The sequence below is a fragment of the Marmota monax genome, unplaced genomic scaffold, assembly GCF_021218885.2.
Source record: "Marmota monax isolate L192 unplaced genomic scaffold, Marmota_monax_Labrador192_F-V1.1 WCK01_AAM20220418_F8-fsc00011, whole genome shotgun sequence".
NCBI lineage: Eukaryota > Metazoa > Chordata > Mammalia > Rodentia > Sciuridae > Marmota > Marmota monax.
In genome coordinates, this window is record NW_026693082.1 from 17,146,223 (window position 1) to 17,170,801 (window position 24,579).

At 37.7% G+C, this 24,579-nt stretch overlaps 2 protein-coding genes and 1 long non-coding RNA gene across 24 annotated transcripts in view; 1 reads left to right on the plus strand and 2 right to left on the minus strand.

Moving 5' to 3' along the window:
* The window catches only part of LOC124099156 (uncharacterized), a 125,361-nt gene that overhangs the window by 70,530 nt on the left and 30,252 nt on the right, over positions 1 to 24,579 (plus strand). For 9 of the 18 annotated variants that reach the window (XR_009227760.1, XR_009227748.1, XR_009227763.1 and 6 more), the window contains one exon: positions 2,341 to 2,415. The exons of 5 other annotated variants lie outside the window; for them this stretch is intronic. This is a non-coding gene — a long non-coding RNA (uncharacterized LOC124099156). Of the gene's footprint in view, positions 1 to 2,340; positions 2,490 to 3,749; positions 7,701 to 22,697; positions 22,978 to 24,579 lie in introns of those variants that run through there. 4 more of the 18 variants (XR_009227751.1, XR_009227756.1, XR_009227747.1 and 1 more) reach the window with 3 other exon arrangements.
* Positions 986 to 8,268, minus strand: Kcnrg (potassium channel regulator). Its single transcript, XM_046454184.2, has 2 exons — positions 7,691 to 8,268; positions 986 to 3,120 (listed from the first exon to the last, which is right to left on the minus strand). Exons 1-2 carry the CDS (start codon positions 8,266 to 8,268, stop codon positions 2,892 to 2,894), a joined length of 807 nt encoding a protein of 268 aa, XP_046310140.1. The 3' UTR covers positions 986 to 2,891.
* On the minus strand, positions 11,217 to 23,141 carry Trim13 (tripartite motif containing 13). Of its 5 annotated transcripts, none has more exons than XM_058582555.1 (4): positions 22,971 to 23,098; positions 22,336 to 22,440; positions 21,116 to 21,313; positions 11,217 to 12,465 (listed from the first exon to the last, which is right to left on the minus strand). In XM_058582555.1, exon 4 carries the CDS (start codon positions 12,457 to 12,459, stop codon positions 11,227 to 11,229), a length of 1,233 nt encoding a protein of 410 aa, XP_058438538.1. In that variant the 5' UTR covers positions 12,460 to 12,465; positions 21,116 to 21,313; positions 22,336 to 22,440; positions 22,971 to 23,098; the 3' UTR covers positions 11,217 to 11,226. The 5 variants fall into 5 exon arrangements, with proteins under 5 accessions (XP_058438538.1, XP_058438539.1, XP_058438537.1 ...); XM_058582556.1 differs by having other exon boundaries at positions 22,336 to 22,443; positions 22,971 to 23,085; XM_058582554.1 differs by lacking the exons at positions 21,116 to 21,313; positions 22,971 to 23,098 and adding an exon at positions 23,122 to 23,141 and having other exon boundaries at positions 22,336 to 22,443.

The window sequence follows — 24,579 nt, forward strand, 5'->3', positions numbered from 1 at the left end:
TCTATAAATAACCACTAGGAATGTCAATTTTACTAAGTGGAAGTATATCACAAGAAGGGTGGGGCTGGGGATGTGGCTCGCCTGGCATGCGCGCGGCACTGGGTTCGATCCTCAGCACCACATACAAATAAAGATGTTGTGTCCGCCAAAACTAAAAAATAAATATTAAAAAGTTCTCTCTTTCTCTCTTTTAAAAAAAATAAGGGTGGTTGAGCAAAATTTGTGACGGTATGAGAGAAAATGGATCATACTATACTGAAATAAATCCTCCTAATCCCTGATAAACACACTATCTTTCAGGTGTGGTTTCTTCCTTTTTTCCCCCCCTTCTTCTTAAATACATATATATCCATGTAATCTGGTAAAAATTAAGTCTTTTTCCCACACTAAATCCCACTCAACCATTTTCATCTCCAAAGGCAACCTGTATCTTTGCTGAAAATTACATGTATTTATTTTTTTAAAGTATATGTCTTTTACATAAATGGAAACTGCATATATTTTTTTTCTAGTTCATGCATTGTTTTGCACCTTGCTTTTGCTCCCACTGGTAACATATTTTGACATTTCTTCCTTATCAGCTTATAAACCACTACTTCATTCTTTTTAATAACTGCATATTGATGAACTTTGAGCTTATTTCTAACCTTTTGCTAATAGCATAATATGCTTTCTTTCTTGAACGTAAGCTACTCGAGAATAAGAATTTATGTCTCTTTTTTACAGTACTGGGGATAAAACCCACCCAGGGCCTTGCACATGCTAGGCAAGAGCTCTACCATTGAGCTACATCTGCCTTTTCTGAAATAAGCTCTTGCTAAGTTTCTTAGGGCCTTGCTAAATTGCTGAGGCTTGAACTTGCCATCCTCCTCCCTCAGGCTCCTGAGTCCCTGGGATTACACCACACCAGGCTTAATTAATATAGTTTTGTTGTTGTTTGGTACTGGGGATTGAATCCAGAGGGACTTTACCATTTAGCTACATCTTCAGCCCTCTTTAGTTGTTTGTTTTTTTTTTTTTTTGGCGGTGGGGGGGAGGTGAGGGGAGGGTCCTGCTAAATTGCTTAGGGCCTCACTAAGTTCCTGGGGCTGGCCTCAAATTTGTGATCCTCCTGCCTCAGCCTCCTGAGTCACTGGGATTACAGGCACACACCACCATGCCCAGTTGAACATTTTCACTCAACAGCCTTTAACTCGACTATGTGCAAAGCACATGCGCTTTTTTTTTATTTTAATAAATACCTCTTCTGGGTATTTATCCTAGTATTTAAAATGACATACATAACACCTATAAGAGAAACTATTAAATCAAAATATGCATATTTTAAATGTTGGTAGAGATTATTCCAAAGCTTTTCACTAAATTTAGGTATTGATTAGTAACAAAGGTTTTTAGTGTTTTAATTAGTAATAAAGATTTTTAGTATTTAGCACCTTTACACAAAACAGTATAAAAACTGTTAAGGTAGATCAAGAAGTTCCATTCAAGTAAGAAAAAGTTGTAATAAGAATTGTGATACATTCTGTTGTCAAGTACTTAAAAAATAAAAGCAATTTTAAAAAAGTTGTTTTTATGATGGCATCAAATCTATACAGAAGGGTTGCTGGGTGTATAGGTCAGTTCTAGAATACATGCTTGGCATATATGAGACCCCAGGTTTGATCCCCAGCATCACCAAAAATAAAGGAAGAATGGTTAATTAATATATTTAGGAAAAGAAAATGACCTCACAGAAAAGATTCAGTTGAAAGTGCGTTATCCATTTTCAGCATCATCACTGTTACCAAGTGCCTACCATACGCCAAGCAACATTATTGAGTACTTTATCTCCTTTAATCCTATCCCCATGTATCCTATGAGGAAGACATCTTTATTATACTTAGCTAACAGATGAGCTGAAACACAGAGAGAGGTTAAATGTCTTGCCTAAGTCACACAGTTCATAATTGACTGAGCTGAGCTGGGATTAGAAATAAGCAGTCCAGGCTATAGTTCAATTGGTAGAGTGCTTGCCTAGCATGCACAGGTCTCTGGGCTCAACCCCCAGCACCACCGGGGGCGGGGGGGGGGGGGAAGCAAGTCTAACTCCATACCCATCATTTTTAAAAAATATTTTTAGTTGTAGATGGACATAATACCTTTATTTATTTTTATGTGGTGCTAAGGATCAAACCCAGTGCCTCACACATGCTAGGCAAATGCTCTACCACTGAGCTACAATCTCAACTCCATAGCCCTTTTTATGTGTGGAGGGTGGGGCTGGGGAAGGTACCAGGGATTGAATTCAGGGGCACTCAACCACTGAGCCACATTCCCCAGCCCTATTTGTATTTTATTTAGATACAGGGTCTCACTGAGTTGCTTCACACCTCACCGTTGTTGAGGGCTGGCTTTGAACTCGCAAGCCTCCTGCCTCAGCTTCTCAGACCGCTGGGATTACAGGCGTATGCCACCATGCCCGGCCTCCATAGCTCATTTTTTAAAACTATGTAAGTATTCATGAAGAATGGCATTGAAGGTAGAAGGAACATATAGCAAAACACCAGGTCATGGTATTTTTTAGAAAGCAGGAGGAAATTCAGTGTGGCTTAAGCATTTGGGGGGCCTAGTTGCCCAAAGGTGATGTGGTAGATGAGGTCAAAAATTTAGGCTGAAGGGCTGGAGTTGTAGCTCAGTGGTAAAGCACTTGGCTAATACATGTGAGGTACTGAGTTTGATCCTCAGCACCACATAATAAATACATAAATAAAATAAAGGTATCCATCTATAACTTTAAAAAGTATTTAAAAAAAAAAAAAAGAATTTATAAGTACTTAAAAAAAAGGCTAAGTACAGATTTGACTGACAGAGATGCCCCAGCATTGGCATTTCCAAACAGGATAATGGCAACTTCATTTCTTTTTCTGAGACTGTTCTGCCTCCAGTTTTGGTGTTGAATTCATGGTGAGGACTTCAAGGGGTTTTATTCTTTCAAAGCTATAGCATTCACTTTTGTCTTCTGAAGATACTGTTCTTGTGCTGACCAGATGAAAGCCTTCCTTTAGCAAAATGTCAATTAGTAAGCCGAGGACATTTGTTCCATTGGCCAATTTTCGGTTATCAGGTTTTATAGAAACATACCTGGAACACACAAAAACATTTTAATTATAAAGCATTTGTTTGACTAGCAGAGCCAAACACATACATTTACTTATAACCTCAAAAGAAGACATACAACATACTACTTTCAACCAAATTTATTTTTTGAGACTATTTACAAATCCAAATCAGTAACTTTGGATAACAATTAAATTGGCTCATTTTTTTATATAGGACAACGTAAATACTACCAATTTTTCAATTTGCTACATTACTCAAATCAATTTGTTTTGATGAACACTTTATACTTTTATAATTTCCTCCAGATAAAATTTTGTCAATTATTAGCACTGACATGAATTTTCTTTGATGACTTATTCCTGTCACATCCATTTTTTCAGGTGAAATGTTGCAGATATTTCAAGATGATTTTATTGTCAGTTTTTACTCAATAATTGTCCATTGTTGAGTAAATCTTGTGGTCAAAAATCTCTGGAGCAGAAATAGCAAAAAATTTTATTCCCTGGGCAACTCCACAGAACCAATGCACATAATAAAAATATGCCCAACCTTTTCAGACTAGCTGCATGTTGGCTTTAGTAATGTCAATATAACATACCTGCATAGATGTGGTTATATTACTCCTTCTTTCCTTTTTTTTTTTGTACCAGAGATTGAACCCAGGGATGCTTAACTGCTGAGCCACATCCCCAGCCCTTTTCAGTAAGTTGCTTAGGACCTCACCAAGTTGCTTTGAATTTGCAATCCTCCAGCCTCAGCCTCCCAACTCACTGGGATTACAGGCATGTGCCACCATGCCCAGCTTCCTTTCTTCCCTTCTATTAAGAGTGTTTATTTGTATCCTCCTACCATTTGTTTATGATGTGTGAAAAAGACTAATAACTTAGATTAGTTTCAGGCAGAAACTGTCTAGTTTTATGGAGTAGAAAGATGTTTGTAGTCATCCCTAACCTCTTTTTAAATGATTATGACTGAAATAGAGTGGTTATTGTAGCTCACATTTAGAAACTCACTCTAGGGAAAAAAAAAAAAAGTTCAATAATAAAATCTAAGAATTATCAAACTGTCAAACTACAACAACGCCCATCTCAAAAAACTGGTTAAAATGTTTGATACGACTTTTTAACATTAGTAAATCATTTAGTCTACCCTCAAGCCCCAGGTAGCCTAGAAATGGTTGTCAGAGAAAATTACAGAATGTCATAAAAGAATTCATATACAAATAGTAAACAGTAGGTGGTAACAAAGTATAATAGATTTGCAAGAAATCACTGAGCTAAAGTACTTGATTCTTATGAAGCCAAACTGAAAAAGAAAAGATTTCAAGGCACAAGAAAAGGGTACAACAAAAGAAACCAATGGGAAATTAAACTTATTTATTTATTTTAATTTACTTTATAGTGCTGGAGATGGAACCCAGGGCCCAGTGCAGGCAAGCATTCTACCACTGAGCTTTACCACTAGCCATTATTTAAAATGTTTTTTAAAGACACCACAAAGATCGGTGACGAGGGATGTAGGTCACTGGTAAAGCGCTTACCTAGTATATACAAGGTCCTGGGTTCAATTTCCAGCACCACAAAAACAACATAAAAAATATTAAAGGCAGCTACACTTTTCTATTTGAACCTGTTTAAAAAGAGAGGTCAGGGGACTACAGTTGCAGCTCAGTGGTAAAAAAGAGGTCAGATAGAATAAAGGTTAGAATCTTGTGACCATAGCTTGGGCTTGATAATGTGCTGTCACGTGAATGATGATCTGAAAGAATCAAGGCAAATATTTCTCTTTTTTTGGAGGTGCTGGGATTGAACCCAAGGCCTTACAGATGCTAGGCAAGTATTATACCATTGAGCTACATCCTCAGCCCAAGCCAAGTATTTCTAGTACTATGAACTTTTTAAAGATAATAACTGAGCAACTTGCTAAATTAAATAAGACAAAGTGGTAAATCATTCTGAATAAGGAGACTATAAGGAGACATTCAATCTTACTCCACCACATTCCATCTTCCAAAAACATATGAACAGACAGATTCAGACCAGGGAGTGGGCAAAAATAAAAATGATTGCTAATTTGGCAGTTATATACTCAATGGTGGGCCTTTTTTTAAAATATTTTTTTAGTTGTTGCTGTACCTTTATTTTTTATTTATGTATATGTGGTGCTGAGGATCGAACACAGTGCCTCACACATGCTAGGCAAATGCTCTACTGCTGAGCCACAACCCCAGCTCCTCAATGGTGGGCCTTTTTTTAAAAAAATATTTTTTAGTTATAGATGTATACAATATCTTTATTTCGTTTATTCATTTTTATGTGGTGCTGAGGATCAAACCCAGTGCCTCACATGTGCGAGGCAAGTGTTCTGCCACTGAGCTACAGCCCCAGCCCCAATGGTGAGCCTTTTAAGGCCAGAGTTTTTGCCTATCACTACAGATTCTCATGTTATTCTATTCAAATTATTAATCTCTATTTTTAAACTAGCACTATAACATATTATTTAAAAACAAAACAAACAAAACACTCCACAAACATAAGGGGGAAAAATTCTGAACTTAAAAACAACTGAAATATAGCTCAGTGATAGAGCACTTGCCTAGTATGCCTGAGGCCCTGGGCTTGAACCCAGCACTGCAAAACAGAAAACAAAATAAACCATATAGTGACAGGAAAACATGTTAACTTCTAAAACTAGAAGCTAATTTTTAAATTATCTATTGTGGAAGTGTAAATATAATACCTTTCTCACATGAAGGTAAAATAATTCTGCACTGTTTTTAAAATGCACTTAACAAAACAGGAGCCATTAGATACTGTGTACACACAATAGTCCCATTTCAGTTTCTAATCTCATTTTTCAAGATTACAATCACTTCCTCTACATGCATAGTTTAAAGAGCATTTAATATTTCCAAGACATATTCTTTTTACGGTCTATTTCTATTTTACCTGGTCTATTTCTTCTTAAAAATCAGTTTCCCCATGTACCTTTTAGAAAAGGGATCACAGGGTCATAAGTACTTAATCGAAATTTGTAAACCAAAAGATTGATCTTGTTTACTTAAGTATCCCATCAATGAAACGAAAGTATATAGAATTAAAACAGTTTGAAATAAAACTAGGGCCTTAGATTTTCTTCATAGTTTATTTATTTGAGTAGCTCCCATTTCCCAGACACTTCAGCCTCTTTTGAAGGGCAAGAAAGTATGAATTGTAAAAACTTCTGTATTACCATACTTGGTTATACTATCCAGTGTTCTCCATTTGGTAAGCAAGAACAAGGAGTATGTTGTAGGAAAGGTAGACACTTACATTCTTCTTGATGACTACTGCTCAAGTTAAAGTATCCTAAAATATGTCTTATTTACCTTTACCCAACAAAGTGTATTTTATTTTAAGTGCTATGAAAAAAGAACACATACAGGCTTTCTAATTTTCCTCCTAAAAATTAAAACCAACTTTCAGTTGGTAAAATAATAGTGACACAGCATTAAGACATTCTTAACAGGAGTGAGAGCTGCTATATCCCTGACTCCAGGGTGGAAATCAGCCATTAAGTCCAGCCCAAAACAGGGAAAAGTGAATAACTGACTCAAGAGAAGCTGTCCATGACAAACTGACAGCCTATCCCAACTTTCTGAGATATATAAGAGACACGAATATACCAGGACACCAAATTTGCCATGATACATATCTTCCTTTAAGGGCATTTAAAAATAAAAGCCTTTTTTTCTTCATTGAAGAAAAATCAATAGTTGAATTTAAGCACTGAAAGAATAGATACAGAGTATATAAGGAAGTCAAGAGAAACTACTGAGCCTTTCTGTGAATCACTAAAAGAATCTCTTGAAAAAATAAGATGATTCATTTCTTTTCTTTTTGGGGTACTGGGGACTGAACTCAGGGGCACTCGACTACTGAGTCACATCCCCATCCCTATTTTGTACTTTTATTTAGAGACAGAGTCTGAGTTGCTTAGTGCCTCACCACTGCTGAGGCTGGCTTTGAATTCACAATCCTCCTGCCTCAGCCTCCTGAGCCACTGGGATTAAAGCGTGCGCCACCACACCTGGCAAAATCATTCATTTCTAAGCCAAATTTTAATTTTTTCATTTTAATTATTTTGTGGTGCTGGGGATTGAACACATGGCATTGTGCACAAGAGGCAAACATTCTACCAACTGAGCTATATCCTCAGCCCCCCAGGCATTTTTTTATTTTTTATTTTTAGACAGTGTCTTACTAAATTGCCAAGGCTGGCCTCAAGCATTCAATTCTCCTTCCTCAGCCTCCCAAGTCACTGGGATTTGGCACCAAACTTTTTAGCAATGGAACATAATCTATAATTTCCTCCAATTTGAATGACCACAGTCCCATTTTCTCTAGGCAGTCTTGTCTTGTTCCTAGTGTCCTGCATAATACCTTTTACTCTGAAGTGTCCAGGTTTAGAAAATATTTGGTCATTCTACCCAACTCCCTTGGTTACCCCAAAAATCTTTTTTTCTAAGAAAAGTTTTAGGCATGAGGAACTTTGAATTTTGAGGGAAAATATCAGAAACCAGAATAGAAGAGAGATACTTCAAAATACGAACCTGACTCCAATTTGATTATCAGTAGTGCTGTCAGAGCCACAGTAGAAAACCAGGTCGTGGTAAGAAGGTCTTTGTGGAGGCAGTGGAAGTAAGGTCATCTGAGGAGGGAAAGAGTTACTACTCCAAGTGGATGCTGCTGGCTGCTCTATAAACACTGTAATTCTCCCAGTTAGCATCTCAATTGTTTTGCTGCAAGAGCCAAACACTCTGAAAAAGGCTTGCGTGTTTCGATTTAGGAAATGCACCTCGAGGAAAGCAGGTCTTGGCTCTAGAATGTGTTGGTTTAAGAGATCAACCAGAGAATCAAGTTCATAGAAAAGAGCCTCTCTCTGAAGCCTAAGATAGTCTGAAAAGTCAGTGGGTAATAAAAGTTGGTGAGTTCTCAAAAAATCTAAGATGAAACTAAATAAAACACCATCTCTGTCCACAAAAATCTGGCTACCAACCATCTTGAATTCTTGGTCTTTGCCATCTAACATTCGTGCCAACCGAGAAGCAGGAAACTGCTTTATAGTAGAAAGCCTTGTTGTGAATATCTTCCCTCCCACATTCAAAGTGACCAGTTCCTGACTACTCATTCTTCTCTAGTTTCAAACTGGAGGCTACAGGCCATCAGCACAGACTTAAAGGACTTGTAAACCAAACTATTACCCTAAATGTTGTTATATATGATTAAGAAACAAAAGAGGTAGGAAGAATAACAAAACACAGAAACCTAGATCCCTGGGTAACTGTTGTAAAACAAATATTGTATCCATAGTTGTGTGTTTGCAAATTTAAGTTGCTTGGGAACTTTGCAGTACACAAAAGGGAAAACTAACTCATGAAACTGAATAGTTTAAGGAAAACTGACACTATATCTGAGAATTGATGTCAATTAGATCCCTTTCCTATGTTTGATTTTTAAAACTTCTTGGGATATTGGCCAAATTATATTGTTTATATTGTGTGCATGTACTAATCTGTAACCAATAAAAAATATGGAGGGAAAAAAGACAAACTCTTAAAAAAAAAACATTCTCAGGGGCTGGGGATGTAGCTCAGTGGTAGAGCACTTGCTTAGCATGAGCAAGGTCCTGGGTTCCATCCCTAGCACTTTAAAAAAAAAAAAAAAAAAAAAACTCCATGAAATCCTGGTGTAAAACATATATTTAGGACTGGGTTGTGGCTCAGTGACAGAGTGCTTGCCTAGCACATGTGAGGCATTAGGTTCAATTCTCAGCACCGCATATAAATAAATGAATAAAATAAAGGCCCAACAACAACTAAAAATATATATTAAAATAATTTTCAAAAAACCATATATTTGCTTAAAAATAAATGAAAACTTACTGGGAGCCAAAAAGCTCTCTCCCTCCTCAGGCCCCTTATTTACTATGAAGCCTTTACAGCAGAGGTTAAGATTCTCATAGAAACATAATCTGAATTTCTTACAATCCCCTTAGCAATTTAGTGGCTACATCAAATTAGGTGATATATTTGCTATTAGGAATGAAATAGCAAATACATCACCCAGCAGATTATTTTTGACTTTTCTCATAGCTAGTAGGAAATTATTTCTTCCATACTTTACATTTTATTGTCACCCTTTTTACATTTTATTTACAGACAGGGTCTCACCAAGTTGTGAGGCTGGCTTTCAACTTGTGATATTCCTGCCTCAGCTTTTGGGAGCTGCTAGGATTACAGGTGTGCACCCCTGATATCTGCTTTAATTTATCTCTTTTGACTGGAGTAGATACTCTGTTCTCTAAATTGTTCCACATAATGGGCTTTCAAAGGAATGCCTTTTTCCATAACAGAAATAAGGCAGTTCTGAGCTAAGGTTATCTCTTTGTTTTCATCTGAATTCTAAGCAAGGTGAGAAAATTTAGTACTTTAGTACTTTTGTTCTGTCCTCTTTATCTCATGTGAGCAGGTAGTATATTATTAATATTCTGATTACTCTGTACTTTTTACAAATGGACAGATTGTTTCATCTGCTGTCAAGTTTTACTACAACTAAAATTCTGTAAGCAAATGGAATTCATTTGGTTGTATACCTGCCATACTTTAGAACCCACAACCACATTCAGCTGCCAGTAAAAAAGTGACTTTCCTATTTCCTGCTCCTGCCAAGTGTTGGATTGCTTTTTCTTTTTTAATCTATGCCTTTGCACAGCCACCTAACAATTCTATAGTTTATCATCTTTAGTTGAAAATTTTATAGAAAAGGTGAAAGGGGTAGGTTTAAATCTCAACCCTCCTAAAAATGTAAACATCACAAGAAAACACCAGTTTTTTTGTTTACATTAGATTTACATTTTCATGAGAAAGGAATCAACCTTCCAGAAAGCCTTAGGAGACCCAATCTATTCATCTTTTCTTCTTTAAAATTCCAACCTATTCACAAAAAGGTTGCTTAAGGCCAGGCACAATGGTGCAAAACTTGGGAGGCCAATGCAAGCCAGTCTTGGCAACTTAGCAAGACCCTATCTCAGAATTAAAAAAAGAGCTGTGGGTTTAGCTCAATGGTAGATTACCCCTAGGTTTAATACCCAATACCACCAAAAAATTGTCTTTACAAGACCAATCTTCACCAGAAATGTTTTTGAAGGAGAGGGGAGAGGTACCAGGGACTGAAGCCAGGTGTACTTAACCACTGAACCACATCCCCAGTCCTTTATTTTGAGACACGGTCTAAGTTGCTCAGGGCCTCGATAAATTGATGAAGCTAGCTTTGAATTTGCAATCCTCTTGCCTCAGCCTCCTGAGTCACTGGGATTATGGGCATATGCCACCAAGCCCGGCTTTACCAAATTCTATACCACATCAATACAGAATTAGATCATGTGTTCTCTCACCTCCCACTTTTTGTTTGGTGTTGGGTTTTTTTGGATTTGTTGGTGGTAGTGGATTTTTGAGACCAGATCTATGTTGCACAGGTTGGTCTTAAACCTCTGGTTCAAACAATCTTCCTAACTTAGCATCCTAAGAGGCTGGGACTACAGACATGCTCTTATTTGTATGACAGCATAAAGAAAGCCAATATTAGGATATTTGTTTTAATAGCACTCATTAAAAAAAGAAAGGTTCAGAACTGAATGACTAAATTTCCCCTTTAATTTTATGCTACTTAATCTGAATATGTATCAGATGGTTTTTTGGGGTTTTTTTTTTTTTTTTTTGGTAGAACTTTATTTTTATTTATTTATAGGTGATGCTGAGAATTGAACCCAGTGACTCATACATACTAGGCAAGCACTCTTCCACTGAGCTTCAACCCCGCCCCAACAACTTTATACTTTTGAATCTTGGGGATACTCCAACCCCAGGACAATATTTTTTAAAGGAATACTTCTGCGTGTGTTGCTAGAGATTAGAACCCAGGGCTTTGTGCATGCAAGGCAAGCACTCTACCAGCTAAGCTATATCCCCAGCCCTAAAGGAATACTTTTGGAGGAAAATATCTGATTGGAATCTTGACAAAATCTGAATTACTAACCTATTCTCTTAATAATTTCTATCAAAAAACAGAACTGCAGAGTTGGAAGATTTTATAATAGTTTATATTTGCACACAAATTCGGCCACATTATTTAGCACCATCAAAGTAAAATTGTTGACTGTTTCACTGAAAATGAAAAACACATTTGTCACTTGTTCCCAGTAAAAAACTGATTGTTCTACAAAATCAGCTGATTTAGTCAGATAAAAACTGAAATTCGAAAGATGGTCTTTCCAAATTGCCAGTTCATCAAATACAGACCATTCTAGGAATACAGTAGGACCAAAGAAAATAAGGAAAATAAAGAGGCCAAGTAGAAGGAATACCACAAATAACTGATAGAATCTCCAAGGAATCTTGCTTATGAATGTGCCAGTATCTTGAGGCAAAGAAAGTTTATCCACATCTACTAGTTTTATGTCCTCCCATTGACTGGTATCAAAGTTCTTCATTAAAGGGCTTGTGGGCAAAGTAGAGGGAGGTAAAGGAGTTTCCTTGATTACTTTGATTTTCTCCCTGAATTCCTGCATCTGTTGCAGAAATACAATGGGTTCTGACACATCTTTGAAAGCCTCAGCAATATTAAAAGCCATTCGTTGCTCCTGCAAGATGGTATTGAGTTTGTTGATCTCTGGGTCATAAGCTTGCATTACTGCAAGTTTCATGGTCTCAAAGTCAGACAGGATTTCATTCTTCTTTTGATCCAATGTGTGTTGTAACTTCTCAAAAAATTCCTTCACTTTATCTGAATCTTTAGTCAGTAACTGCAGGGATTTCCTCTTACTGGTTTCCAAGGTATCCAAACGAGAAAGAGCATCTCCCCGACGCCAGGTCTCAAAACTCTGGAAGAGAGTCTCAAAGGCATCCCTTTCCTGAGCATAGGCATCTTCAATAGAACAGAAGACATGCTTGGTGTGGTCACCTCGAGTAGCACAGATCCCACAAATTAGCTGCATATCAGTTAGGCAGAAAATGTTTAGAGGCTGCCCCAAGTGTCCTTTGCACACTGGCATTTTGGGAGAGATCTTGATTTTGTTGTATTTCTCCACAATACCTTTCAGGGAGTAATTAACCTGCAGGCTATTAACTCCAGTAGCTGAGGTTTCCTTCCGGCATGTAGGGCACTTGAATGGAGATGGTCTCCACAACGAATTCCGCACATTCCCCTCTAAGAGACCTTCTAAGCATTTTTTGCAGAAGTTGTGTGAACAAGGCAAAACTCGAGGATCATCAAACAGACTGCAACAAATTGGACACGTGAGATCTTCTTCAAGCAGCTCCATCACATCCTACCACAGAGAAAGAAACATTTTTATATTACTCCAGTAATCCCCTCCACTAGAACTATGTAATAATGAGAAGCTATCTTCACATTAAAATGTTTTGCTGAAATAACCAGCCAAACAGAGGAAATAAGTGAGAAATTTGGGAAGGGAATGCATACCAAAGCAGATTTTATCCGTTGAGACGACAACATGTTCCTTATTAATAGGGCACCCTGCACACAAGGCCTTTGTGTGATAGTCTTTGGCTAAGACAGGGTTAGGACTAGGACAACTGCAAGTTGAGCCAGCAGGACCCAAGTGATTGTTTTAAAACAGAGAGCTGACTACTAGCTGTCAGAAACAAAGCTACTCAGTGTCTGTAACAGAATGAGCTCTTTGGGCCCACAAATATAAAATGGTATGCTATTTAAAAGAGAGAAGCCCAGAAATATAAATCCAAGCCATGTACACTAATGGACTTTTTTAAAATTAGGAACTAGCATATTTCAAGGCAAAATTATAAAACAGTTGCAATTTATTCTTCCTTGGAGAATCAATCAGGTTGGTTTTTTTTTTAATCTTTTTTTTTTTTTCATTTTTATGTGGTCCTGAGGATCGAACCCAGTGCCTCATGCATGCTAAGCAAGTGCTCTACCACTGAGCCACAACCCCAGCCCCAATCAGGTTGTTTTTTAAACAACCAAAATGACAAGTCAAAACCACCTTATAGATCATCTACAGCATCTTAAACAGTTCTCAAAATGTGGGCAGAAACATGGCTCTTTCAAGGAATCCATGAGATCAAATTATTTTCACAATTTTGCACCATGTTGACATTGTCACTTGCAATGTAAAAGCAATAGTGGGTACATAGCTAGAGCCTTAACAGGACTCAAGTAAGACAGTAAAGAAGCAACAAATTGTATTTAGTCATTGTATTCTTTACCACAGTCTGAGTGGATTGAGTGTTGGAGAGCCAGTTTCATTTTTAAATGTTCTTGATGAAGCAGCAAAAATTATACATTTTGTTAAATCTTGATCCTTGGTACACATCTTTAATATTTTGTGTGATAAAATAGGAAATGTACACAAAAGCTTTTCTGTATACCAGCAGATGTTGTCTGGAAGAAAAGCACTTATGTGACTGAGCTGCAAGATGAAGCAGCTGCTTTTTTAATGGAATATCAGTTTTACTTGAAAGAAACTGATAAACCATAGCTATTCAGATTTAGGTATCTGACACATTTTCTTGAAAATGAACAAAACAAGCTTGCTCAAGAAAAACACAAGAGCAGGGCATGGTGGTGCACACCTATAATCCCAGTGACTCAGGAGGCTGAGGCAGAGGACTCCAAATTTGAGGCCAAACTTGAAAACTTAGTAAGACCTTGTCTCAAAATTAGGAAAAAAAGGGGGGGTGGAAGGGATGGAGTTTCAGTGGTAGACTGCTCCTGAGTTCTATCCCCAATGCTTGGGGGGTGGGGGGTAGGGTGGGATGGCTTTTTTGCCAATGAAAAAGTTGGATTTTCATGTAAAAACTGGAATTTTGGAAAACATTTCTACTTGTAAGCTTGACAGCCTCCCATTAAAGATTTCTCTTATGAGATAGGTGGTGACATTGATGAATGGAAGGGCTATTTTTGTGGAGAGTGAATACTATATAATAAAATATGTCAATTTCCAAAGCACTGAGTTATATCCCCAGCCACAGGTTTAATTATTTTTAAAATGTACATTAATCCCTAAAGATTTAAAACCAAAAATAGTGCTAAATATTTCTTTACTCAGTTTACCTAGGGATACACACACATATAACCACCAAATTAATAATCTACAGATGAAGCTGGGGTTATGGCTCAGTGGTGAAGACTTGCTAGCATGTATGAGGCACTGGGTTCGATCCTCAGCACCTCATAAAAATAAATAAATAAAATAAAGGTACTGTATCCATCTACACCTGAAAAAAAAATGTTTTTTTAAAAAAATAATCATCTACAGGCTTTCTTACAATTTTCTTTTTTGGGGGGAGATTTGCTGGATCATAATGAGAGCTACATCTCAAAGATTAACATACTTAAAAGGATATTCGGTTATAAAATATGTACTTATAATAAATATATTTAGTATAGGTAAAATTAAAGCAAAAACTATTGTCTCAAATTTAGTATCATGGCCTGGTGCAGCCTCAGCAATTTAGTGAGGCCCTAAGAACTTAGTCTCAAAATAAAAAGAGCTGGTGATGTGGTTCAGTTGTTGAGCACCCCTGGGTTCAATCCCTGATACCAAAAAATGAAGGTGTCATATGGCAAAAAGTATGTAACCAGCTGATTTTTCTGAAAAATTTCTTGTGATATGAAAAATCATATAACCTTTGAAAAGCACTGAGAAGAGAATGGCTATAAAGATTGAAGTCAGTGTGTGCTCTCTAAGAGAGGTTACCAAGCAGCTATACAACATAACTTTTGATAATTCTCCAACCCTAAAAGGGCTCCACACTTTATCACCTCCAGAATTATGTTGTTTCACCCAAGAATTCTACCCAAGGTCAGATTTCTTTTTCTTTTTTTCAAAGATTTTTTTTTTAAGATGGACACCATATCTTATTATTTTTTTAATTTGTTTTTATGTGGTGCTGAGGATCAAACCCAGGGCCTCACAAGACCTCTACTGCTGAGCTATAATCCCAGCCCCAAAGGTCAGATTTCTGAGAAAACAGCAGACAACAACAACAACAAAAAAGCAGTGGGAGGGCTGGGGATAGCTCAGTTGGTAGAGTATGTGCATGCACAAGACCCTGGGTTCAATCCCCACCACCACACACACACACCCACACACTCACACGCACACAAAAGCAGTGGGAGGGGAGTAGCAGCATGCAACAAAGGATATCCAAGGATGTCAATAAGTAAAAGGAAAACAAAAGATATCATAACCAAGTGGTTAGGATAAACAAGAGAAAATGGGCACCCTAGGCAAGAAAAACTTTGAAGAAAACAAATGATGTAATAAGGGTCAAGAATTTTAAGGCAATCAAATATGATCCAAAGTGAAAAATGTCACAGGTAAGAAATTTTAGAAAATTAAAAAAACAAAAAAGTGCTGGAGATATAGTTCAGTGGTTGAATTCCCAGTGCTTGAGTGCACATTTGTGCATACATACATGCATGTGCGCACAGTTTTGAAGGAAAATATGCAATAAAGGTTTTTAGTGCTCTTTAAAGTGAAATGCCTTCAAGTATGGCTAAAATCTGAAGAAATCAACAGCTTGCTAAGCACATATCCAATCTTTTTTCTTAGCTAAATTTCCCCAATATACAGAAATCAAGAAACTTTAAACAGAACAGTTAAAACTTCAACTTAACCAACATCAAAATTAAACAAGTTTGCCAAAATTCATTTCTTCCTTCAAGTATTTCTGAATACAAAAAATTCTAAATTTTGAAGCATGGAAATCTATTTTCCCACCAATTAAATATTTCCCAAGTGTTTTATACCAACAATTAAAATAGCTGTCTATACACTAGTTGTCTACCACCTCTCTGGAAAAATGTCACCCTTATTTGCCTGTCATACTATTTTTTGTTAATATTTATTTTTTAGTTCTAAGTGGACATAATATCTTTATTTTACACTTACGTGGTGCTGAGGATTGAACCCAGTGCCTCATGCATGCTAGGTCAGTACTCTACCACTGAGCCACAACACCAGCCCCTGTCATACTATACTATAACTGCATAACTATATACCATCACCAAATGTTTATTGTTTTAAATTTTTTATTTACTTACTTATTTTGGTGCCAGGGATTGATCCCAGGGTTGCTTATTTATTGAGCCACATTTCCGGCTCTTTTTATTTTTTATATTTTATATTTAGAGACAGGATCTCACTAAGTTGCTGAGGCTGGTTTGTGAACTTGCAATCCTCCTGCCTCAGCCTCCAGAGCTGCTGGGATTACAGGTGTACGCCACTGTGCCACAAAAAGTTTATGTTTAAGCAATGAAAAGTTAATACTTAAATAGAAAAATATTATTAGACTTTTCCCCCTTAGAATGATCAACCCAAAATTATTGTACTATAAAAGGTGCTCATTTTTCCCTTAAAAGACATTCTTTCCCTAAAACACGTTGGGGGGGGGGGGTTGAACCCTTTCCTATTAAGTTATTCAAAATGTCATTCATGCCAGGTTCAGTACCCCACGCCTATAATCCCAGGGACTCTGGAAGCTGAGACACGAGGATCACAAGTTCAAGACCAGTCTCAGCAATTAAACAAGGCCCTAAGCAACTCAGCAAGTCCCTGTCTCAAAATACAAAATAAAAAGGACTGGAATTGTAGCTCAGTGGTAATGCGCCCCTGGGTTCAATACCCAGTATCAAAAAAAAAAAAAATTATCCATGGTCTCTTTTTAGTTCCATTAAGGAACAAAAAGAAAAGCCAAGGCTGGGGCTATAGCTCAGTGGTAGAGCACCCGCCTTGCATGTGTGAGGCACTGGGTTCAATCCTCAGCACCACCTAAAAATGGATAAATAAAGATATTGTGTCCATCTACAACTAAAAAAATATTAAAAAAAAAAAAAAAAGAAAGAAAGAAACAAAGAAAAGCCAGCAAGCTTGTGTCTTAAGGGATTTTTAAAATTTACTTATTTTTGCAGTGTTGGGACCTGAACTCAGGGTCCTGAGCATATTAGGTATTTGTTTGTTGGTCTGTTGCTGGTCTCAAACTCTTAGGCTCAAGTGGTTCTCCTCCCTCCTCCTGAGTAGCTGGAATACAGGAGTGCTTCACATCAGCTGGTTTCTTTTCTCCCAAGTAAATGTAAATGGGTTTAAATGAAGGTGACAAATTCTTACCCCTAAAAAACTTGTCTTCTTGAGCTGGGCAAGGTGGCTCACACCTGTAAATCCCAGCAACTCAGGAGGATCACAAGTTCAAGGGCAGCCTCAGTAATTTAGCAAAGCCCTAAACAACTTAGTGAAACCCTGTTTCAAAATAAAAAATAAGAGCTGGGGATGTGGCTCATTGGTTAAGCACCCCATGGATTCAGTCGTTGGTACCAAAATAAAATATTTTAAAAAGTTGTCATCTTTTACAACCATTCACTTGGCAAATCTTGACCTATTAAGTTGTTATCCTCAACAGACTGGTATCTCTTGAAAATTTCCATCACCTATTTAAGATCAATTTCAGCTTTTAAGAAAATACTCCTGGGGCTGGGCAGTTGGTAGAGTGTTTGCCTTGTTTGTATTTATAAGGTCCTGGGTTCAATCCCAGCACCACAAAAAAAAAAAGGAAGAAAGAAAGTACTATTAGGACTGAGATTGTGGCTCAGTGTCCACCTACCAAAAAAAAAGTACTATCAAAGTCTAGCATTCAGTGGATAGATTAATCTAGATAAATGAGATTATTTATATAGCATCTAACATTTTAATATGTAAAAACATGCACTATGGAAATTTAATTGGCATGAACAAAGTTCCTTTTGGTCAGTGTAGATTCATATATACATCTTATTTTAAGTAAACCTGATCTACAAAATATATGAAGTAGAAAACTACATCTAATCATTTTTATGTTGGCTGTAATAAATAATGCTATGTTGGTACTGCCAAGCGTCTACTGAATTTTGGTAATTACTAGCAAAAATTTCCAATTCAACTTTTCTTTAGAAAAGTACCTACATCTATGGGCTAGGGATGTAGTCAAGTGATAGAACACTAGTCTAGCCTATGCAAAGCCCTGGGTGCAATCCCCAGTACTGCAAAACAAGATGAAAGCAAAATTTGAGTAACATTAATCTGATAAATAAAGTCAAAGTTCTAAGGGAAAAGAATTTTCCTTTAAAGCTTCTGATAGCTAGGTACAGTGGTACATATCTGTAATCCCAGCTACTGGGGACATAGGGTAGATGGGTTAGAGGATCATAATTCTGAGGCCAGCCTGGGCAATTTAGTGAGACCCTGTCTCAAAATAAAAACTAAAAAAGCATCCTTCAGTTCAATTCCCAGTACTGGAAAAAAAGGAAAGAAATGTATTTATAATAAAAATAAACTTTAAGGGGTTAGGGTTGTGTGGCTCAGTGGTAGAGCGCTTGCCTAGCATGTGTGAGGCACTGGGTTCAATTCTCAGGACCACATATAAATAAGTAAATAAAATAAAGATCCATTAACAATTTTACTTATATTCTGTTCAAGCTGCTCTAGTAAATAAATAAATTTTAAATATTTGCATTCACATTATGGGAATTTGCTCTAGAACAGTTTGAACAGAATATAAGTAATCTATATGTTAAAGTATACCTGTATTTGGGTGTATTTGGGTTACGATGTGGCTCAGCAGTAGAATGCCTGACTAACACAAGCAAGGAACACACACACACCTAATCTTGGTTAACTGTTTTAAGAGGGAGGCAAAGCCATTTAATACCTTGGGTCCCACAATGTAATGACAATGGTAGTGTCTTTCATGAATAACAAAAATGGATAATCTATGACATTTTAAAAGATAAAAATATAAGCCAAATATACACCAAAAGGCAATTCCTATCCTAAATTCAGAAATGTAGAGCATTTACAAAGATATTATTGTTCTAAAAGGTATGAAAATTGTCTTACAAAAAGGACATACAAAAGAGTTCTGCAACATTTTTAATGTGGTAAATGACAGACATCCCCGATTTACCACAATTCAGCTTTAAAATTGTATGACTTTACAATGAAACAAAAGAAACTGTTCTTAGAATATAATTCTGACCTTTCCTGGGTTAGTGATCTATCTCACTGCCATAGTCTCCTGTGATGATAGGCAGCAACAGTGAGCCATAGCTCTCAGTCACATGATCACAAGGGTAAACAACAAGATACTATATTCCATAAGGTAATGAATGTAATCAATAAATTATGAGTCATTCAATACTTTATTATGAAATAAATTTTGTAGATGACTTTGTCCAACTGTAGGCTAATGTAAGTGTTCTGAGCACACTTAAGGTAGACAGGGCTAAGCTTTGATGTTTGGTAGGTTGTATGTGTTAAATGCACTTTAAACTTAGATGGGTTTATCTTGAAATAACTTCATTAAATTCAGAAGCAATTGCACTGTACTATATGCTTAAGATTATTATGTGGGTAGCTCTCATGCTAAATCTTACCACAAAAAAAGACAACATAGAAATTGGTGAGATAATCCATGCTTTTGTGCTCTCCTGAATTATAAAAGTAATTTGTGCTTATTTTAGAAAATTCAGAAAACCTAGGAAAGGGGTTATTAGAGTTGTAGCTCAGTGGTAGAATGCTTGCCTAGCAAGTGTGAGGCACTACTATTATTTTGGTCTTTTTCTTCCACTCTCATGTATCTATGTGTATGTGCCTGTACTTTTCTTATTTATCAACATACACTTCCACTATCATTATATATTGTTCAAAAGCATGATAATCCATCTTTTAAATATGTTTTAATATTCCTTATTTGTTTTTTTTTTTTTTTTTTTTGTGTGTGTGTGTGTGTGTGTGGGGAGGGGTATTAAAATGATTAAAAGTCTTGGCCCACAGCTCTGATTATTTCCTTAGACAATTCCCTGAAAGATATTGCTGGGTCAAGGAGTAAGAACATTTCTAAAGCTCTTGAAAAGATTGCCAGGCTTCTTTTAGAAAGGGGATATACCACTCTATGAAATCTAACCTCTCCATGCTGTTCCTTACCTTACCACAAAACTATACCTTTATGAAGCTTAGTAAAAAACTAAGGCCAAGACATAAGCATATGTTACCATACCTACCTGAGTTTAAAATATAAAATATTTTTAAAAAATACTTATTTTAGTTTTAGGTGGACACAATATCTTCAGACAAACACTTAACTTTATAAGTTTAAAAAAAAAAAAAAAAAAAACTGAGCCTACCCTTGATCCCAAAATGGAGACCACCTCTCAATAAGCATAAAACCTAAATTTTCCAATTCTTAGACCTTAGCACTATTCAGAAAGTGAGTCATAAATTCAATATGCTAAGGGTTGAGGGTGTACCTCAAGGGTAAAGTATGTACTTAGCAGGCTGGGGTTGTGGCTAACTGCTAGAGTGCTTGCCTAGAAAGTGGGAGGCACTGGGATTCAATTCTTAGCACCACATAAAAATAAATAAAGATATTATGTGCAGGGCTGGGACTGTGGCTCAGCAGGAGCGCACTTGCCTGGCATGTGTGAGGCACTGGGCTTGATTCTTAGTACCACGTATAAATAAATAAAAAGATCAACAACTAAAAAAAATTTAGGAAAAGATATTGTGTCCATCTATAACTAAAACATATTTTTTAAAAAATGTACTTAGCATGATTCGAAGCTCTAGATTTAATTCCCTCAAAAAAAAGAAAGAAAGAAATTTCTTATGCCTATAATCCCAGCAACTCAGGAAGCTGAGAGAAGAGGACTGCAAGTTCAAGACCAAGCTCAGCTCAGCAAATTAGTGAGGCCCTAAGGACTTAGTGATACCCTGTCTCAAAATAAAACATAAAAAGGGCTCTGGATATGGCTCAGTGGTTAACTGATCTTGGGTTGAATCCCCAGTACAAAAAAAAAAGCCAGGCGCAGCATCATAAGAACATAACCCTAGCTAGCGACTAGTGAGGATGAGGCAGGAGGATCACAAATTTGAGACCCTGTCTCAAAATTAAAATATTTACCTGGCATGGTAGCACAGGCCTGTAATCCCAGTGGCTTGGAAGGCTGAGGCTGGAGGATCACAACTTCAAAGCCAGCCTCAGCAACTTTAGCAAGGTGTGAAGCAACTTGCAACTTATCTCGAGACCTTGTCTCAAGATTGAAAAATAAAGAGGGGCTAGGGAAGTTGTTCAGTGGTTAAGCACCTCTGGGTTCAATCCCTGGTACAAAACAAAATTAAAACATTTAAAAAGGATTAGGGATGTATGTAGTTCAGTGATAAGGCACCCCTGAGTTCAATTCCCAGTACCACAAATTTTGAAAAATTTAGTATTCTCATTCATAAAATGAAGCTCTTCTAAATGATTTTTACAAATTAGGCTTTAAAAAGCCTTCCAATGAAGCAGCACAAAATCTGCTTCTGAATACCCAGGTTTTTATGGTACCTTCTTCACACTATTACTGGAAAAATTAAAGCATTAGAATTTTGTAAACTGCTAAACTATGTAAATGTATAGTATTTACTTACATGTATGTATAAATACAATGAAGTCTGTAAATGCACATGTATAAGAAAAGGTCCTAAAAGAGAGTTGGACTCTCTTGAAAAGTGATTTCAAGGGATGTCAAAGTAAATATTACATAGGAATTCCAGGTACAAAATGGACATATCTGGGGAAAAAGTTGTAGCAAGGAGGAACAGCTAACCTATCATAAAGAATGAAAAGAACAGCTTGACAGTTCTGGTAGAGTGCTTGCCAAGCATGTTCCAGTATCTTTTGGTTGTAAAAGAAAGAAGTATAACCACCTAATCAACAGCTCCATCCATTTCTACTAGAGGAAGTGCCAATGTAAATAAAACTGTACTTTTAAAACACATATTAAAAAGTCTAGTTCTAAAGTCATAGAAAAACTCAAGTCCCATTGTACAAGTCCAGCAGCCTGACAATTGACCAAACATGAAAAGGTTGCTTTAAAGAATGCAACTGAAGCCTCTCTCTTCGTTTGCAATATAAATATTTAAATATAATACATTTTAAATGATCTTCACAAAGAACTGCCAAGCATGGATTCTATTTTTTTCTGAGTTAACGAAATATGAAACAAAGACCATTAATGAAAGAAGTGGGTGTGAACATATATATTCTACACAGATTTCAATTTCTAAAGGTTTTGGGTCTAATAAATTTGAGTGTTTTTTCTTAAAATGTGAGCATAACATAGGGAAAAGTATTGTTATTACCTCTGTCCCTGCAAGCAGGTGTTTACCGTAGAGTTACTATTACCCAGGGCAAAGCAATCAGGATTTTGTTTTTCCACGTTTCAACTGACAATAAAAAACTAGAGGCTGCTGCGGAAGAAGGAGAGAGAGGAGGGTATTAATGCTTTTATTTGTAAAGGATCTCCATTCTTAACCCTCAATTTTCAATCGCCCGCACAAAGCCAGCCTACAAAGACCTCCAGGCCCGGGAGCTAGGAGCTCTTTGTACTAGGAAGCAACGTGGTCAGGGCGCCCTCCCCCGGCGCCATGCGGATCCCCAGAGTCAATGCCTGGTCTAGTGGCGTGCTCTAACCTCTGGTTCACACTCGCCTGTTCTTTTTTAGGTAGTGTGAAGGCGCTGCGGGGAGTGCTCGGGCCCCAACAGATTTTCTGGATCACAAACACCGGGCTAGCCGGCCAGCGCCCACCCTCACGCGGCTCCTCCCCACGATATCGCTGCCTAGCTGGTTTCCGCTGAGCTACCCCAACTGAAGCTCAAATTGCCCCCACCCACGCAGGCCCCAGTTAGCCTGGGCAAGTCCCCACCCCCGCTGCAAGCTCGAGGGTGGCCCCTTCCTCCCCGAAGAGGAGCAGGGCGGTGGGTACTTATCTCTGACCTCCGGCAAGGCCTGCAGCTGCAAGGCCTCGAGTCTTCCAGCTCGGAAGATCGCGCGGTAAGCGCCCGACACCGCCGCAAAATGGACTCGCGGCGCTGCACGGGCCCCGCCCTCCTCCGCTGGCACCTCGGACTCCACCCCCGGCGTGTACCTTTGTCCCGCCTCCCGGGTCGGGCCTTCCCTGGGGAGGTGAGGCGGGAGTCCTTCCGGTGTCTCCAACGGCCGCCGCCCTCCTAAAAGGGGGCGGGTCCTCGCTGCTCACCCTTCTCCTTTCCAGGAGCTGCGCGCGCATAACTGGGAACGCTGGCGACGGAACGCTGTGCTTTCCCCCACGAAACCACCCGGGAAGGAAGTCTACCAGTTAAGCCGACGAGCAATGAGATGGTTGGGTTTGGATTGTTGTACTTTTTTTTTTGTTCGTTGCATTTTTAGGAACAAAAAAAAAAGCCCAACCCTTCACACCACTTCATCTGCATCTCTCAGGACCAGAAGTGAGGCCACCGCGACTAGGAGAACGAAGATCGCTTGTCTGCCCCGCGCCCCATCCGAGGGTAGGGTGGGACGGGCACGTCGGCGCTGCGCCGAGCTGCCCACCTGCTGTAGCGGGGTCTGCGGCCTAAGCACCACCAAAAGACTGGTTAACTGTCGTCCCTCCTCTCCGTCGTTGCACCTATTTCCTTGCAATTTTTACGCAAGACACCAGTTCTACTTAAATTTTTATGCGACCCAGTTAAATTCTCTTGCAGGAAAAAAAATATATGTGTATATATATATATATATATATATATATATATATATATATTTATATGTATATATATAAAATATATATATATATAATATATATATGTATATATATTAAAAAAAAGAAAAAAGCAGTAGTGATATATATAAATTACCCGGTGTTAACAGTTGTTCAATTCCTAATCTGACTCTTCTGGTGTCTGCCCCCTGTGTGGGGATTTTGTTTAGCACCAGATGTATAAGCACTTGCTGGTGACCAGTCTGAAAAGGGTACAAAGATGATGATGAAAATGGTTCACCTCCAAAGCTTTAAAATTTTGAGGGAAGTGAGGCAAGTACAGAACCACAGATGAAGCTCTGGAATTACATTCAGTCCAAATTGGGGAAAGTCTGGGCTTTGAAGGGAAGTAGTAGGTTATTAAAAAAAAAAAAAGAGAGAGTATTCACTATTTATCATACATAGTACTTGATTAATAATAATAATTTAGCCTAAACGCATAAAGTCCCTTGCCATTTACCCTGTGCATCTTACTGACTGCAGCAATGTAACACTTTATAGAACAATTCCTGTAATTTGTCTTCTAGTCTGTATAAAAACACTGAAATGGGAATTAATGATCCTTAGCCTATAAATGAGGAAGCAGGTGAAGTGAATTCTCCATGGTTTGAAAAAACGAGAGGCAGAGTGGAGGCTAAAATCAGATTCCAGGTACAGATTCTTTCTACAGCAGCACAACTGTCAGTGCCAATGAAAACCATACCCCAGCTCCCCTAAATTAGTGTTACTAAAAACTGGCTTATGAAAACATTTCAAACACCTTAATATTAAAATGATACAGGAGTGAAAACTAAGTCATTAACTCATAAG